The sequence below is a fragment of the Amblyomma maculatum genome, chromosome 7 (genome assembly GCF_055883805.1).
Source record: "Amblyomma maculatum isolate TAMU_Amacu chromosome 7, ASM5588380v1, whole genome shotgun sequence".
Lineage (NCBI taxonomy): Eukaryota > Metazoa > Arthropoda > Arachnida > Ixodida > Ixodidae > Amblyomma > Amblyomma maculatum.
In genome coordinates, this window is record NC_139350.1 from 63906498 (window position 1) to 63920982 (window position 14485).

General features: G+C 46.1%; 1 protein-coding gene across 1 annotated transcript in view; it reads left to right on the forward strand.

Annotated features, from left to right (window-relative positions):
• Positions 1–14209, forward strand: part of LOC146183555 (uncharacterized) — a 33178-nt gene extending 18969 nt beyond the window's left edge. Inside the window, exons 4-6 of the mRNA XM_084608719.1 lie at positions 2179–2298; positions 11542–11711; positions 13356–14209. Of these exons, the coding sequence (XP_084464845.1) occupies positions 2179–2298; positions 11542–11711; positions 13356–13656 (591 nt within the window). The 3' untranslated portion in view covers positions 13657–14209. The remainder of the gene's footprint in view (positions 1–2178; positions 2299–11541; positions 11712–13355) is intronic.
• Positions 14210–14485: the final 276 nt, after the last annotated feature.

Here is a 14485-nt window from a genome sequence, read left to right on the forward strand (position 1 = left end):
TGTAGAGAATTAAAACTTGGTCAACGTAAATCACGTGCAATTGGTATATACGGAAGAAACAGCGAGTTCGTAAATAATTTCTTAGGAGAATAAATACCGAGCAGGCTTGAACACGCCGCCACCTCGCTTTGAATAACAAGCCCTTAACTACATACATACATACATACATACATACATACATACATACATACATACATACATACATACATACATACATACATACATACATACATACATACATACATACATACATACATACATACATACATACATACATACATACATACATGCATACATACATGCATGCATACAGACATACATGCATGCGTGCATGCATGCATGCATGCATACATACATACATACATACATACATGCATACATACATACATGCATGCATACATACATACATACATACATACATACATACATACATACATGCATGCATGCATGCATGCATACATACATACATACATACATACATACATACATACATACATACATACATACATACATACATACATGCATGCATGCATGCATGCATGCATACATACATACATACATACATGCATACATGCATACATACATACATACATACATACATACATACATACATACATACATACATACATACATACATACATACATACATACATACATACATACATACATACATACATACATACATACATACAAACAAACGTATACTTCATCACATCCGCCGCTGCAAAAGCGGTGAAAGGAGGAAGAACGCACGCTGGCTGAACGCGGGGAAAAGAGAACAGGAAGCAGCACTTTACGCTGATTTACGCTCACTGCGAGGAACATGCAGGAATACACTTCCCAAATACACCCGGTTGTTCTGTGCCCGCGTCGTTCACCCCCTCCCCCCTTTCTCCTTGCTTTTACGCGCGTCCAGCGTCAACGTGAGCACCGAGCACTAATGGATGGGTGAGCTGTGAGCGTGAAAGCGTTTCAGCGCGCGTAGGGGCTCTGCATGTAACACGGCTTAGCATGCAGTCTTCCTTGGCGCGCGCCTTCTTACCCGCCGCCTCCAGGCCGTGGTGGCGCGGTAATAGAACTGGGGAGTCCCGCCTGCCTTGTGGGTCAGAGATGGGTGGCAGTTGGCCGCACTAGCAGCTTTGAATATATCGATCGAACCCGTAACACGAGACTCTTGGATAACCATGCCGCACTGAGGTGGTCATGGCTTTGCGAAATCTGCTGCGTTGTTGTTGCCGCGAACAACCATGAGGCGGCCCTACCGGTTCCTTCTATCGCTCCATACCTTTTTGGCCTCTGTAATGTGAATAAACTCACGCAAACTGATTCACTAAGCCACTTGGCCTACATCTACCAATTTTCTTCTTGTTTGAAACCGGCTTAGGCCAGTAAGGATAATGTGAACTACATGATTATGTTGCCACCCTCCTGTTCACCATGGTGTAAGAATGCTCTAGAAGCGCAATCGGGTTGCGCGCGTCATGCTGTATGGCATAGGTCGCCCATGCCATTTGTACGGCTGCAAACAGCTTCTGAAACGGAGCGGAGTAAGGGACAGCACCAACACAGAGACATGCATGGTCATTTCTGCGATTCCGACCGGTCTCACTCGGTTCAGCGGAGCAGCACTCATGAAAAAAGAAAAAAAAACATCAAAACCTTTGAATGCGCCTCGTTTCTTTTTCTTGTTCCATGCACTTGACAGAGAATTGTTTGCAATAAGCTTCTGTGTGAAGATATTCACATCTAATGGTACTCTTAAAGTGAATCTTTCATATGCTTGTATTTTTTAACAGCACACCATGTTGGGCAGATTTGCTGACGTTAATTCTAATGTTCAGCGCAAAGCGGACAGCATCAGAGGGACAGGGAGAACGGCACACTTAGCGCTGTCCTTCTGTTTTTCTGGCTCTCATCAGTTTTGCGTTAAATCTTATAATGTATGTCTTTCCACGTGTCAATTAAGTGGCCCTTTAGTCTTGTGCACCTATCCTCTTTAATAGGGTCTAGACGTACTGTGCAACCCTTTCTTTACTGCACACTTTTAAACAAACTGGACAATATATCTCGGAGGGTAATCTAGTCCTGTAATGCCTTTGGGAAATACCTTTGTTCTAGCCAAGCATGAGTTTTATGCTCCTAAACCAAGTCGTTTTACCTCCTTTGCTTCCTCACTAGACGTCCGCCAACCCCGAGGACCAAGAGCTTTGGCGCCGCGTCCAGCAGCACCGCAGCCAGCTGCCATTCAAGCAGGTCTTCCGCCGAGAGACGTATGAGGCTGTCCTGGATGGTCGACAGGTGATCTTATGCGATGAGCCCTCACGTTGGCCTAACCTCAAAATCCGTTAAGGATATGCCATGAAACTCGTTCCTTCCAGTTTTAATCGTGATACAGTTGCCTGCGGCTTGCTTTCGTTTTTGAAGGATTGGGGGGAGGGGAGGAGGGAGCACATGCGTCCAAACTCAGCGGATCTTTTCTTGTTACTCGAAATGAAACTCTACGTATGCGGGGCTTAGGTATGCTCACATCATTTTTTTTTTTGCCTTTGGAAACTGGACGCTGCACAGGTTCTGTAGAAATATCAGCACTGTAACTTGGAGAAGTTTGGCAGGTTAGGCTAATGTGTATACGCATGTCAGAATTTCACTGCGTACTGGAATCTTTAAGCAGGTCTAACTTATGCTCGCAAGACATTTCCTTTTTATTTAGGTATATGTATACATATAATGGCGGACTCCTGTGCTAACTGTGGTAACTTAACTCATTTTTAGGTGCTCTTACGCTAGCTCAGCGTTGTTTTTCTGTCAAGACAAATATGTCACTATTCTCAGTTTCCTCTCAGCATGTGTACCGCGGCGGCTTATTTTATCGTTTACATACATTTACTATGCAAATCATCGGGATATGAGTCGGCGTAGTCTGTGCAAATTAATCTGCAAAGTGGGAATAATTTTTGTCATATGTCACAATTATTGTGATTATTTAAATTTGTTGAAGTGAAATATCCTTATCACTTTTGCAATTTTGGATTTAAATGGCATTATTATATAGGGTTCATGAAGGTAATCAAAACACGAAGGCGATGCTAGTTTTTAAACTTTCTTAATCGACCATGCCGCTCAAGATATCGAATGTCAAAAATATACAGTTCAAAGCTCTTTGTTTTGGCTTCCCAACATTGTGAATTTATAAAACAGCCGCGCTGTGGGTGGACTCCTCTTCCCCATGATGTTGATTCAGTAGCACCATACACGCAAATGGCGTTTATATGTGGCGGCTAAGAACTTCGATGTGACGCCGATATAGAATATAGAACGCGAGAAGGACAAGTCAACGAATTTTTTAAGTGCATGTTTTTGGCGTTCGATATCTCGAACCACATTCGCAATTGAGAAGATTTGTGTACTTTGCTACTTTTTTACGTTGATGGCTTTTATTCGACCTGCAATTGTTCCTTAATATATAAATAAAAAGGCTGATGCCTTACTTTTAATTAATCACGTAATTGCCAAGCTCTATAACGTATACGAAATCCGCCTTTTTGTATACTACCCACCTGCACAGACCGTGCGGACGTAATCTATTTTTGCTGTTAAAACACAAATCAGTGAATGGTAGAAATAAAAAACAAAACGTCCCAGTTAAGCAATCAGCAGGAGCCGGCGGCCTGACGATCTCGCTCAAGCATGATCTTCGTTGGAGACGGCAGTTCACAAGAGCAGGGCTCTTTCTTCGGTGTTATCTTGCGGCAGTATTACTGAAGCTGACTGTACGCAATCCTTGTTTCGGGGTTTTTTCTTTTTTTTTTCATTTATTTCAATTATTTACCTGTTTATTTTGAACGGCCGAGTTGAGATACAGCTCTGAGTTCTGCTTGAGCATCTGACGGCCATCATGCGGTTCACGCGCAAGCACGCGCAATAAGGAACCAAAGAGACGCTGCCGACACACGCACTCCTTCACCTCGTCTCTGAAAGCGCATTCCATATTTTCGATGTAGTATGCCAGAGACACGGATCGAGGTCTCCGGCTTGGAAGGATTACCAGAGCGGACGGCATTTTCCTGTTTCCGGATAGATGTCATAGATGACAGCTAAAGGAAGGACTTGACCGCCAAGGCACACAATGAACGCAGGGTCATAACGTGCAGTGTGCTCCGTGAAACGGCCCACGCCGTAAAAAAAAAAGAAAAAAAAAAGAGTCACCATGTGTATGAAGTATGCGGTGTAATAAAAACATTTGACAACAAATATTTGCGCAGTGCTTCATTGTAGTTTGCCTGGAATCTGCGTTGTTATGCCCCAGCAATCAGCCATAAATCGTCCCAGAGAGTCCATGCATTCGGAGAGCGCCGCTGGAGAGCCGGATGTGGTTTTGCGAGAATGCGGCAGCGGGCCGAGGCCTGTTGACCGGAGACATCAGGACAAAGGAGCACGGATCCTCCTTACCTTCCCGACGTGGAGAGGCGCATGTTGTACAAGTTAATTGAAGGCAAGCGCTTTGGTCGGCAACCGAAACGGGCGTCCTTTGATCTCCGACACCCCTCCTCTGAACAATGGACCAGGGCGGCAGGGCGAACCAGGAGCCGCGGCACGCTGTCGTGTTGTGACCGCTTGTGTCAACACGTGATCATTAAGACATACTGGCTTGAACCAGGGTGTAGTTCTCTCAGGCTCCAGTTTGGCGGCGGGTAGATGGGTGCCCTATCGCCTGGCTGGCGCCGTTGCAGCAAGATTGCGTTTTGTGGCTGGAACTTTCTCAACAATGGCCCGGGTCGGCGGGGTGAAACGGAGCAACTGCACTCGTCGTATTGTGATTTCACTGCGGAAGATTGCTTCCTTAATTGATCTTAGGGAGGCGGCGGTGAATTCAAAGGAGCTGCTGCACGTGCCGCTTGATGGCCATTAAGACCAGGCATTGTGCTGTTGAGGATGCGCGCACCATCGCCTGACCGGCGCCATTTAAAATGTCTGAAACCAGATCGGACGTCGCCGCTTCATAGAGAACAACGTGGACGGCCTGTCTGTTCTGGAGTGGTATACAGTATTTCCTGTGCAAGTGCGAGGAGGTGTGTGTATGTGTGCGCGTTTGTGCGTGAGGTACTGGTAAAACAATTGGGCGGAGCCAAAGGGAGCGGCTCAGCGCCCATTGCACGTTTGGGAAGCTGCGGGTCCCACAGTTGGACTCAAAAGTGATTTAAGCAGCCTACGAGGGCTGCTTCAGTGTGAATCACCTGTGCTCTCAGTTCACTAAGAGCTACCTCGCTCCCTTTCACGTGCTTGCACGTTTGCATTATAAATAGGTAAAATAAATCTTTTACTCTCTCCTAACTCTTCTCCTAACTCTTACTCTTTTACTCTTCTCCTAACAACGCCTGCCGTCGTCTGCCTTCCTCAACGCCTTGCGGTACCCTAGTGGTTTGGGCGTCCGTCTCGGCGGCGAGAGGTGGTTAGTTCGAAACCCGCCGCCGGACACCCACCAGTAAAAATGGGTACAAGCGTTTCCGGCCAAGCGCCCGGCTCTCTCAGGGGTGTGCGCTTGGACGAGGCTCCGAAAACCACGCTGCGCTCCTTCTGGGGCAAAATTGTTTCGAACACTTCAGCCTGCAAAGGTGGTTCGAGTTACCGTGTTTCACGGGGTTCAAAATCGAGGCCTATAGGCCCCGGTCTTCCGATTATATCAGTGTCCATACGGCCAGCGGTGTGATCGCATGTGACATAATCCCAGCTGGTGAAAGCTACGGCGCTTTTTTGGTCTGCGTCCTTACATCTGCCCTTTTATTCCTTGCCTCACGAAGCCATTCATGGGTACATTAGTGCGCCTTTCCTTTTCTCTCAGTTATTCCACCCACTTCATTTTGCACTAGCATTAAGAGCACAGAGCAGCTCCACCGAGCTTAGCGAAGCGCTACAAGTTGTTAGTGAGGGCAAGGAAAATGAGGCGTGACTTGGGCAGCGTTGGATGAAAAAGGCACACGTTTGATGTCTGCGCTGTGATGAGAACATATGACGCCTTTCAGGTACCGTCTGTTGCAGAAGTTTGCAGCCCAACGCGCCGGGCGGAGGAGCAGTATCGCTCCCGAGGGGCGGCGCTGCGCCCGCCGGCGCTGCCTGGTAACGCAGCTATAAAGAGTGAGGAGGCTTGTTCTCTTTCCCTCGTCCCGCTGCTGAGAGCAAAGATGTGCGATATCAACCGCGAGATAAAGGGAAGAGAACAAGCCTCCTCACTCTTTATAGCTGCGTCACCAGGCAGCGCCGGCGGGCGCAGCGCCGCCTCTCGGAAGCGATACTGCTACCCTTACAAAAATGCATGTAGGGTTTCTATAGAAATTCGAAAGCGTTGTGTCAATACACGCTGTTGAAAGTCTGTCGATAATCGGCAACATCTTGGATGATGCAGTGTTGACCTCTTGTTGAGCGCTTATGAAATAGTGGCCCATGTGTTTCTTAAGGGCGCTTTTGGAATTCGCGCAACTGAAATTCTGTTGATTTCAGGCTCAAATGCTTCAGAAACTCTGCAAGTGACGCTTTTTGATTTTCTGCTACCTTTCCACTCCTGAACAACAGAAAATAGTACACGACCATCGGTTTGCCAGGAGCAGACACGGGGTGATTTTCATTAATGCAAAAGTAGTACAGTACATCTCCTAGCTGCGATAAGTCACCACATTCTATGTTCTGCCCGACCAATCAACAATCCTGTCTGATCAGTGCTGGTTAATGATAAGCATAGTGAGGCATAAAAGAACAAAACAGATCTTGATCTTTTAAGCCCCATTATACTTACTCACTCATTAACCTACACTAAACTGACTAAATTGTTGATTGTTCGAGCAGAACATAGAATGTGTTGACTGACCGCAGCAAGGATATGTGCTGTGCTACTTTTGCATTAATGTAAACCACCTCGTGCCTGCTCCTGGCTAACCGTTGATCACGCAGCATTTTCTGTTAATCCGCAGCGGAAAGGGAACACAGAATAAAAAATGCGCGTTAATGAGAAAGAAAAAATATGCATCTTTGGTGAACCCATAACATGAGCTGGGTTGTTTATTTGCTTTATTTCAATTCATGTGCAAGGTATGACGCCAGGCTGCTCTTTGCGTAAAACGCTGATACGTCCGGGAACTCCTCGCATGTGATGCTGAAATAAAAAATATAAATCATAATTAAGCTGCGGTATATACTAACCTAAAAATAGAGCAAAGGCATTTGTGCGCTGCTCCACGTCATAGCTCAAGAAATTTCTTGTCTAAAATGAGTTGTCACTGTCTTTGACTGCTTATAGACGGCATCGACCGCCGCCTCCACAGCTCGGCACCACTACCACATCGTTCATTTCTCCCTGATAAACAATATATGCTGCCGTCAAAGATCCCATTGTGAATATAAATAGCAAAGCGCATGTCACAAGCATTACTACCCAGAAAACTTGAAGCAAAATTACCAACTATAGGCACTAAAATGAGTGGAAACAAAAACAAACACTGCAAAAATGGCGGAGCTGCACAGATTCAATAATCCACAATGTGTGACAGAGGCATATTATGATCTCGATAATGTGTCCGTCTCAGCGCGAGTAGCGTATCGAAAGCGTACAGCACTGTGCCGAACAATCCGTCAAAAACGGTCACCGGTTAAAAAAAAGAAAGAAAATGTCGCCACCCCAACTGGCGTTCCGTCGGCCCCAGCGTCCGCGTAGAGACAAGCCTCGTTCTCTCTCTCTCTCTCCCCATCCTTTTTTTTTTCCGACGAGGCTGGTTTGCCTGCTAGAAATATTTACATGCGTGCTTCACCTTGTAGCACACACTGTACAAGACTGGCACAAACACGAATAGGAAAAAGTAAAACACTCACCAAAGTGCAGACGCTCCATCCGCCCGCGCCGGCTTTTCGCCTAGAATCCAAAACGCCTGCGAGTGTTGAACTTCTTAAACATGTCCTCCTTGCGCAGAAGCTGCCGCCCAAGAGCGGATTCCTCCGAAGACTTAAATGCGTACGTTCGCGCTCCAATTTGAACAAAACGATCTTCGTGATAATCACCAGCGAAAAACCTACATACGGTGCTTCGCTCACAGTGCAAGATGCGACCACGGTGGCGGGAAAACGCCAACTGAAGTGGCACATCGCCGCACTCAGCGTACCCGCGTCTGCGTGCAAAGAAAACGGGGCGCAGAAGAACAGCTTCGGTGAAAAGGGGGAGCCGCCGCCCCCGCTGCGCGACTCCAGCTATGCTGCAGCCAAGGTCATCTCCGTGTAGACAAACCACGGAGAAGGCAGAGAGCACAGACCTAGCGGGAGCAACCCCTCCCCCCCGCCCTTTTTTTCTCCCCAGCCGACAGGAAGTAAACCTCGACCCCTCCGGACATGCTGGCGCCGTTCGCGGGCACAGGGGGAGCAAGGCAGTGGCCGAATGCTTCTTTGAAAAGAAGAGTCGCCGATAGAAGACGCGTGCAATCCTGTTTTTTTTTTCTTTTTATTTCATACGCGAATGTTTTTGCTATGCGTGTTAACTCTATAGTATGCGTGGGAGCAATCCGTGATTATTAGAACCCCTCAATGTTTAAAGTGACTTCATTTTAGCATGGTGTCCACTTTAAGAAAGGAAGGAGAAGAAAAAAATAACAGCAAAATTCTCCAAAGACATACAGCGGTGGAGGATTCCAATACAGACTGCACCTCATTTTGCGGCAAAAGCTACGGGCAAAAATACCTAGGCTTGGGCAGAATGTCAGATCCTGAAGCATATAGTGAACTTTGCAACTGGTTTAAAAAGCTCTGTCCTGCCCTACATGGTAGGTTCAATCTAGGACACTGTTTGTTAGTATGATGACTCACTGAACTTGTTTTATGATAAATATAAAATATGTCCTACCACTAAAGTTACCTTCTGCGACATACAGAAGCTGATCCATTACGGATTCTGATTGACATTCAACGATGTATTTGTATTATTAGTGGAGGCTTTGCCATCATGAAGTTTTTAGGGCATATTTTCACTCTGTTGCGAAGCTTGAGCTAAGTGTGCACCGTTAATATGTACTTTTATATAAAATGAAATAGCACGCAACTGCATGCTGCTCTTATATTTCCCTTTGCAGAATGGGGCCAATAGTTGATTACAAGTGAGACCAAAAATTCATAACGAAATTGTCACATCATGTTCTTATCATTGGTGCCTAAAACTACTTAAAAGCATGGGTCAGCATGAACAGTACACGCTAATTGTTCGTGAACGTTGAAAACTGACAACAAAAAGCACATAGAAAAATAGCACAAAAAGTCTATTGGGTAGAACACAATGAAAATTCTGTTGGCCCTGTAAAGATTGCACTCAGCTGGGGTTGAATGTTTATCGAAATTCAATAAATTCAAAAGGTGGTCAATAGTCCAACAATAGAGTTTCAAAACTCATTTTTGTAAGGGTACTCCGCCCGGCGCGTTGGGCTGCAAACTTGTGCAACAGACGGTACCTGCGCATACTCCGCAACCTCTAATCGTTGCTTGCAGCTCTTTAAGTCTGTATTGCACCCTGAAGACAGTATTTTCACTCAACACTGGTTATAGAGGGCGCTAGCAAGGCGATGGTTTGCTACCTTGTAGCGACGCGTGCATGTCTTTTATACAGCTTGCATTTGTCTACATTTGAAAGCTGCCTGAGCAACGAAAGAAGCCACCAAATCACGCCCTGCTAATTCACATTTAGACTTCGGTACGTTTTTCTGCCGTATCGCCATATTTTAATGGTGTCGACTCCTTGAAGCGCTGGTGTTCTCAGGACTCAGATCTTCCTACATGTAAGCAATGTAACATCAATTATTATTTATTTTATTTTTTATTTATACAATAGTGGAGACCAAAATGTTCTGCCCAAGCAGGTGAGAAAGTAAACAATACATACAAATTTCATCACATAAGTTCACTGTTAGAGAAATGGAGGATATGTTTCACATGGCAAGAGCAAAATTGACAGAAAGACTCATTAATTGCACGCACGCACACGCACGCACACACACACACACACACACACACACACACAAACGATACGCAGGTTAACGCAAACAATAAAAAAGCAAGAAAAAATTGAAGTCATTTTATGTATTTCAACGATGTCTTTTCAAAGTTGTCACTTTGTAGAACACTCTCTGGTAAGTTGTAATTCATTAGGGTCCCTTTCAAACGCGTAATATTTGCTATATGGATGCGTTATTAGAGACGTACAAACATGGAACTGGCAGGATTGAAATTTAATACATTTGTCAATCAATTTGTTGAAAAAAAATTCTGAGTGAAGTTAAATTCAGAAAAGGCGTGCGTCGATGACGTTGATGACGTGAAGCTCCCAGCTCCTTCGTCCGCTCGTCCGGCGACACGTAGCGAGTTGAAGCAGTGCTCTTGATTATAAGGCGGTTTATTCAGGGTAGACCACAATAAAAGCCAGTTACAGAGGACGCAGTCCAGAGGCTGCCGAGACCCAGCGCGCTCTCCCCCTTTCGCGCCAAAAACGTCCCCTTAAATCAGTTTTCCAGGATATTGGTGCACATCCTACACATCAATCACGGTCCCACTTTTGGTGACCAATCCGATGATTTTAGAGGAACGTAAACGGGCCAACGGGGTGCCGGGGTTAATGAAGGTATTTTTACTCTCCCGCACCACGCGTTTCCTCGAAACCGTCGAGCGTCTAAACACATGGCTACAGCCCAGCGGACCGACACGAAAAAGCACTTAATGAACAATAGCAGCGCGCAGCGGAAGCCACACGTGCGGTCAGAAGGGTAGTAGCGGTCCACATCCCGTCTCCGTTTCTGGAGAACCTGCACGCAGCGCATCTTCGAATGGTCATAAGACATTTCCTTTCTCAGACCCCAAAGGGATCGCGAGGCCGGCTTAAGGGTGCCTCGATGCGCGCACGCTCCGGCTAGCTTGTACGAGTCCGAGTCGCACCTCTCGACACAAAAACTCAGCGCTCCGGCGATGGCCATTCTTTCACCTGACGCACATGACAGATGGGAGCTAAGCCAGCGAGTAAAAGGGGGAGGGGTAACTCAAGCTGTTAGATGCTGGAGGCTCCTAACCTAACAAGTGGTTACACAGAAGAATGGCAAAAAATGATGCTTTTCAGCCTATAAAATCGTACTACAACAAAGAGGTAAGTGAAAGGTAGAACCTATCGCTTCAGCCTGAGGCACCAGAAGAAAGGATTATAAAAAAGAGGTGTGTTGCAGATATATTTTCGCAGGTAATTTTACTCGTTATCTTTTAAACTTCCTGTTATGACTTTTGTGGTTGACTGAGACGTGAAGTTCACAATAAATAAAAAAGCTTAGTTTCAAACTAATCATCATTCTACCCCCGCATCCTCGGCCATGACCAAAGCTTTTAAACCCTTGTTATTCCTGTGTCGAGTACGCAGCATACAAAACAAAAAGCCGAGATGCTTGCTCGAAATGTGGAACATTCGCCCAACCCTCTGCATTCTGCAGTCAAATGCCGCAGACAGAGGACGTTTTATGCATGAGTTTTGGCACAATACCGCAGGTGGTGTTCATGGAGCAGTCTCTCTACCACTACGGCATCCGACGCCACTACTCTCAAGAGCCTCCTAGGGGCCAGTTCTACTTCGGGAGGATCAACGTTCTCACCGCGCCGTGTGCCATTTTCGTCAGCTACAACGCTACCACCTTCGTGAAGAAAACGCTGCATCGCACGTGGGTGCTATCAAGTTTGCATTAGAGTAGCGATCTTTTATACAGGCAGCAGTCTTCTTTGCAAACGCTCTGCTACGTGATGAAGACAGTCGTTTTCGTATCTGCAGGGATCACGAACCTTCATTATGTTACTGAGCATTAGTTTTGAAAGTGCTTAGACTCCCGCCATATACCTTACTTCGGTGCCCTCTCACGGTAAGGACGCTGCAGATATCCAATGATCCTAAATGTTCTTCATTTCCTCACCGACGAGAAGCAGACACACACAGCTAATCGCGGCTAGAGCATAAACGGGAAATGAGAGCCAAAAGTACGGGGCTGATTTATGGATCAAGGAAAACGATAACAAATCTGCCTCCGGATTTCAGTTCACGATTTATCAGTTAAGAGGTTTTCTCCAATATTTTCCTTAAATCTGTTTTATGCCCATTTGCTCCGAAAATACTGCGTCGGCATAGTGTTGCCATCGTTGAGAACACCGCCGAAAACGCTTATGAAATATTGCTCTCTCTGCTTCGCGTTCCCGCCCAGTTTTTCCATTCCTGCCTTGAAGGGTAGCGATGTGGTAGCACTCTGTGCGTATTGTGTGATCATTCAGTTTTCGTAACGTTAACCTTCAACTAAACTACTTCGCTTTTGTAACCTCCTTGTGTCGCGCCGTTCAGGAACAAGAGGTACACTTTTTTTTTTTTTTCTCATTTTATCCTCTCAGTCGTTAATGGCGTGCATATACCGAGTGTTTGTTTTTGTTTCTTTGATGGTTGAACCAAAAAGTAACTAACTGATATCAGTGTTAGTATTACGGCTATTAGAAGGCTTCAATTAGCTCACTAATGAACTAAATACGTTAACTTTTTAAATTTTCATTTTGGGGGGTATGTTTTATTTGCGAAATTAGAGCTCGTCCTCCAAATAGTGTAGCCTCGAGAAAATATTTTCTTAAGAACTGTAGCGTGCGTTGCAAGACCCACAAATGTCGCCCTGATAGGCGGCTTAATTCACGCACTAACATAGACGCTATGGAGCCATCCTTGAACATCAAAGAGCCTTAAGGAGGATCTGCCCACCTCCCCATGAAGATCTTAATAGAGAGCAGTCGGTTGCCTGGAGACAGCTACAGACTTGATAACGAATCGCCGCACGCCCGTCTGGATTTCAGATGATGCCAGCAGAGTGACGAAATCTATGGGCGGAGCGATTACTTCACAGGCGCTGTGTTAGTATGTGAAGATGCCTGTAAGGGTGACATTTGTGAACCTTGTGATGGGCGATATAATTTCTCCTTAAGAATTCTTTTTTCCGCGGCTATGCTATTTGAGGAGGAGTTGCAATTATGCAATTAAAAAAATAAAAAAGTTAATTAACCTATTTAGTTAGTTAACAAACTAATTGAAGCACCCGGCCTCCTACTTAGTGCTCACCGTAGCCCTCAATATACCCCCGGGGTTAAAATAAAGCCAGATACCTTTTTCTTAATATTTTGGACCTTCTAAAGAGAAAAAAAAAAAAAGCCGGCACTTCCCTGCCAGTATGAAAGCCGATGTCGTTTGATCAGTTGTAACAGTGACTGTTCAGTGAACAGAGGTCATCCTGCGCGAGACCTCCGTCAAAAGCGGCAAATTGTCACTCGGCGACAATGTGCAGGACACGCTGGGTCTGCGAGTCCGGGCTGCTCGATCGCCACCTGGACCTGGTGCTGCTACAGACGTGGAGACAGATCGAGAGCAACTCCCACACAGTGGAGGCCATTCGGGCCGACGACATATCGGGCCTGTTCGCTGTCTGGATTATGGGCATGGGTATGGCGGCCACAGCAACGCTGGCCGAGCGTCTGGTGGCGTGCCGGGCTCGTGCCTCCCCTGGAAAACACCGAAGCAGTCTCAGGCGCCGTCGAAACAAGCTTAAGCCTGATTTATGCGACTGCCTGCACTCCGTCTTATCATAGAGATATTTACGAGTACTAGGCTGCCTGCAACTATATGCGGCAGCCAAGGAACGAAATTAGTTTTTGCCCGAATAATTGAGCAGCTTGGCGAGTCCGCATCTGTAATAGAACAATATGATCATTTAGCGAGCGATAATTCAGCTCAGACGGCGTTTTTCGACGGCGCCGTTAAAGCCACTAGCTCATGTGAGTGCTCATATTCCTTGCTCGTGACAATACAGTATTAACTCCCGTCTACAGACTCAACTTTCTGAAAAGCACAAGCACCAAAAGCGACACTGCTGCACACTGGATGAATCTATTTGTGACGCATTTTCTGCGACTAAGCTTGCATCATCATCATCATCGTCGTCGTCATCATCATCAGCCTGACTATACCCACCGGGCGAAAGCCTCTCCCATACTCCTCGAATTAACCCGGTCCTGTGCATGCTAGCTGCATTCAGTTGACCCCGGCGAACTTCTTAATCTCATCCGCCCACCTAACCCCTGCCGCCCCCTGCTACGCTTTCCTTCCCTTGGAATCCAGTTTGTTACCCTCAGCGACCATCGGTTATCCTCTCTTCGCACTACGTGTCCTGCCCATGTCCATTTCTTCTTCTTAATTTCCACTAGAATGTCGTTAACTTGAGTTATTTCTCTGACCCACTCTGCACGCTTCCTATCTCTTAATGTTACCCCTACCATTTTTCGTTCCACAGCCCTCTGCGTTGTCCTTAAAGGCCCACTGTCCACCCTCCGGTCGAAAATCATTTCTTCCCCGGTGACTGTGAGACTTCGCCCCTGGAACGCAAGGCCGCAAAATGTTTTTGAAAAGAGTAACTAATAA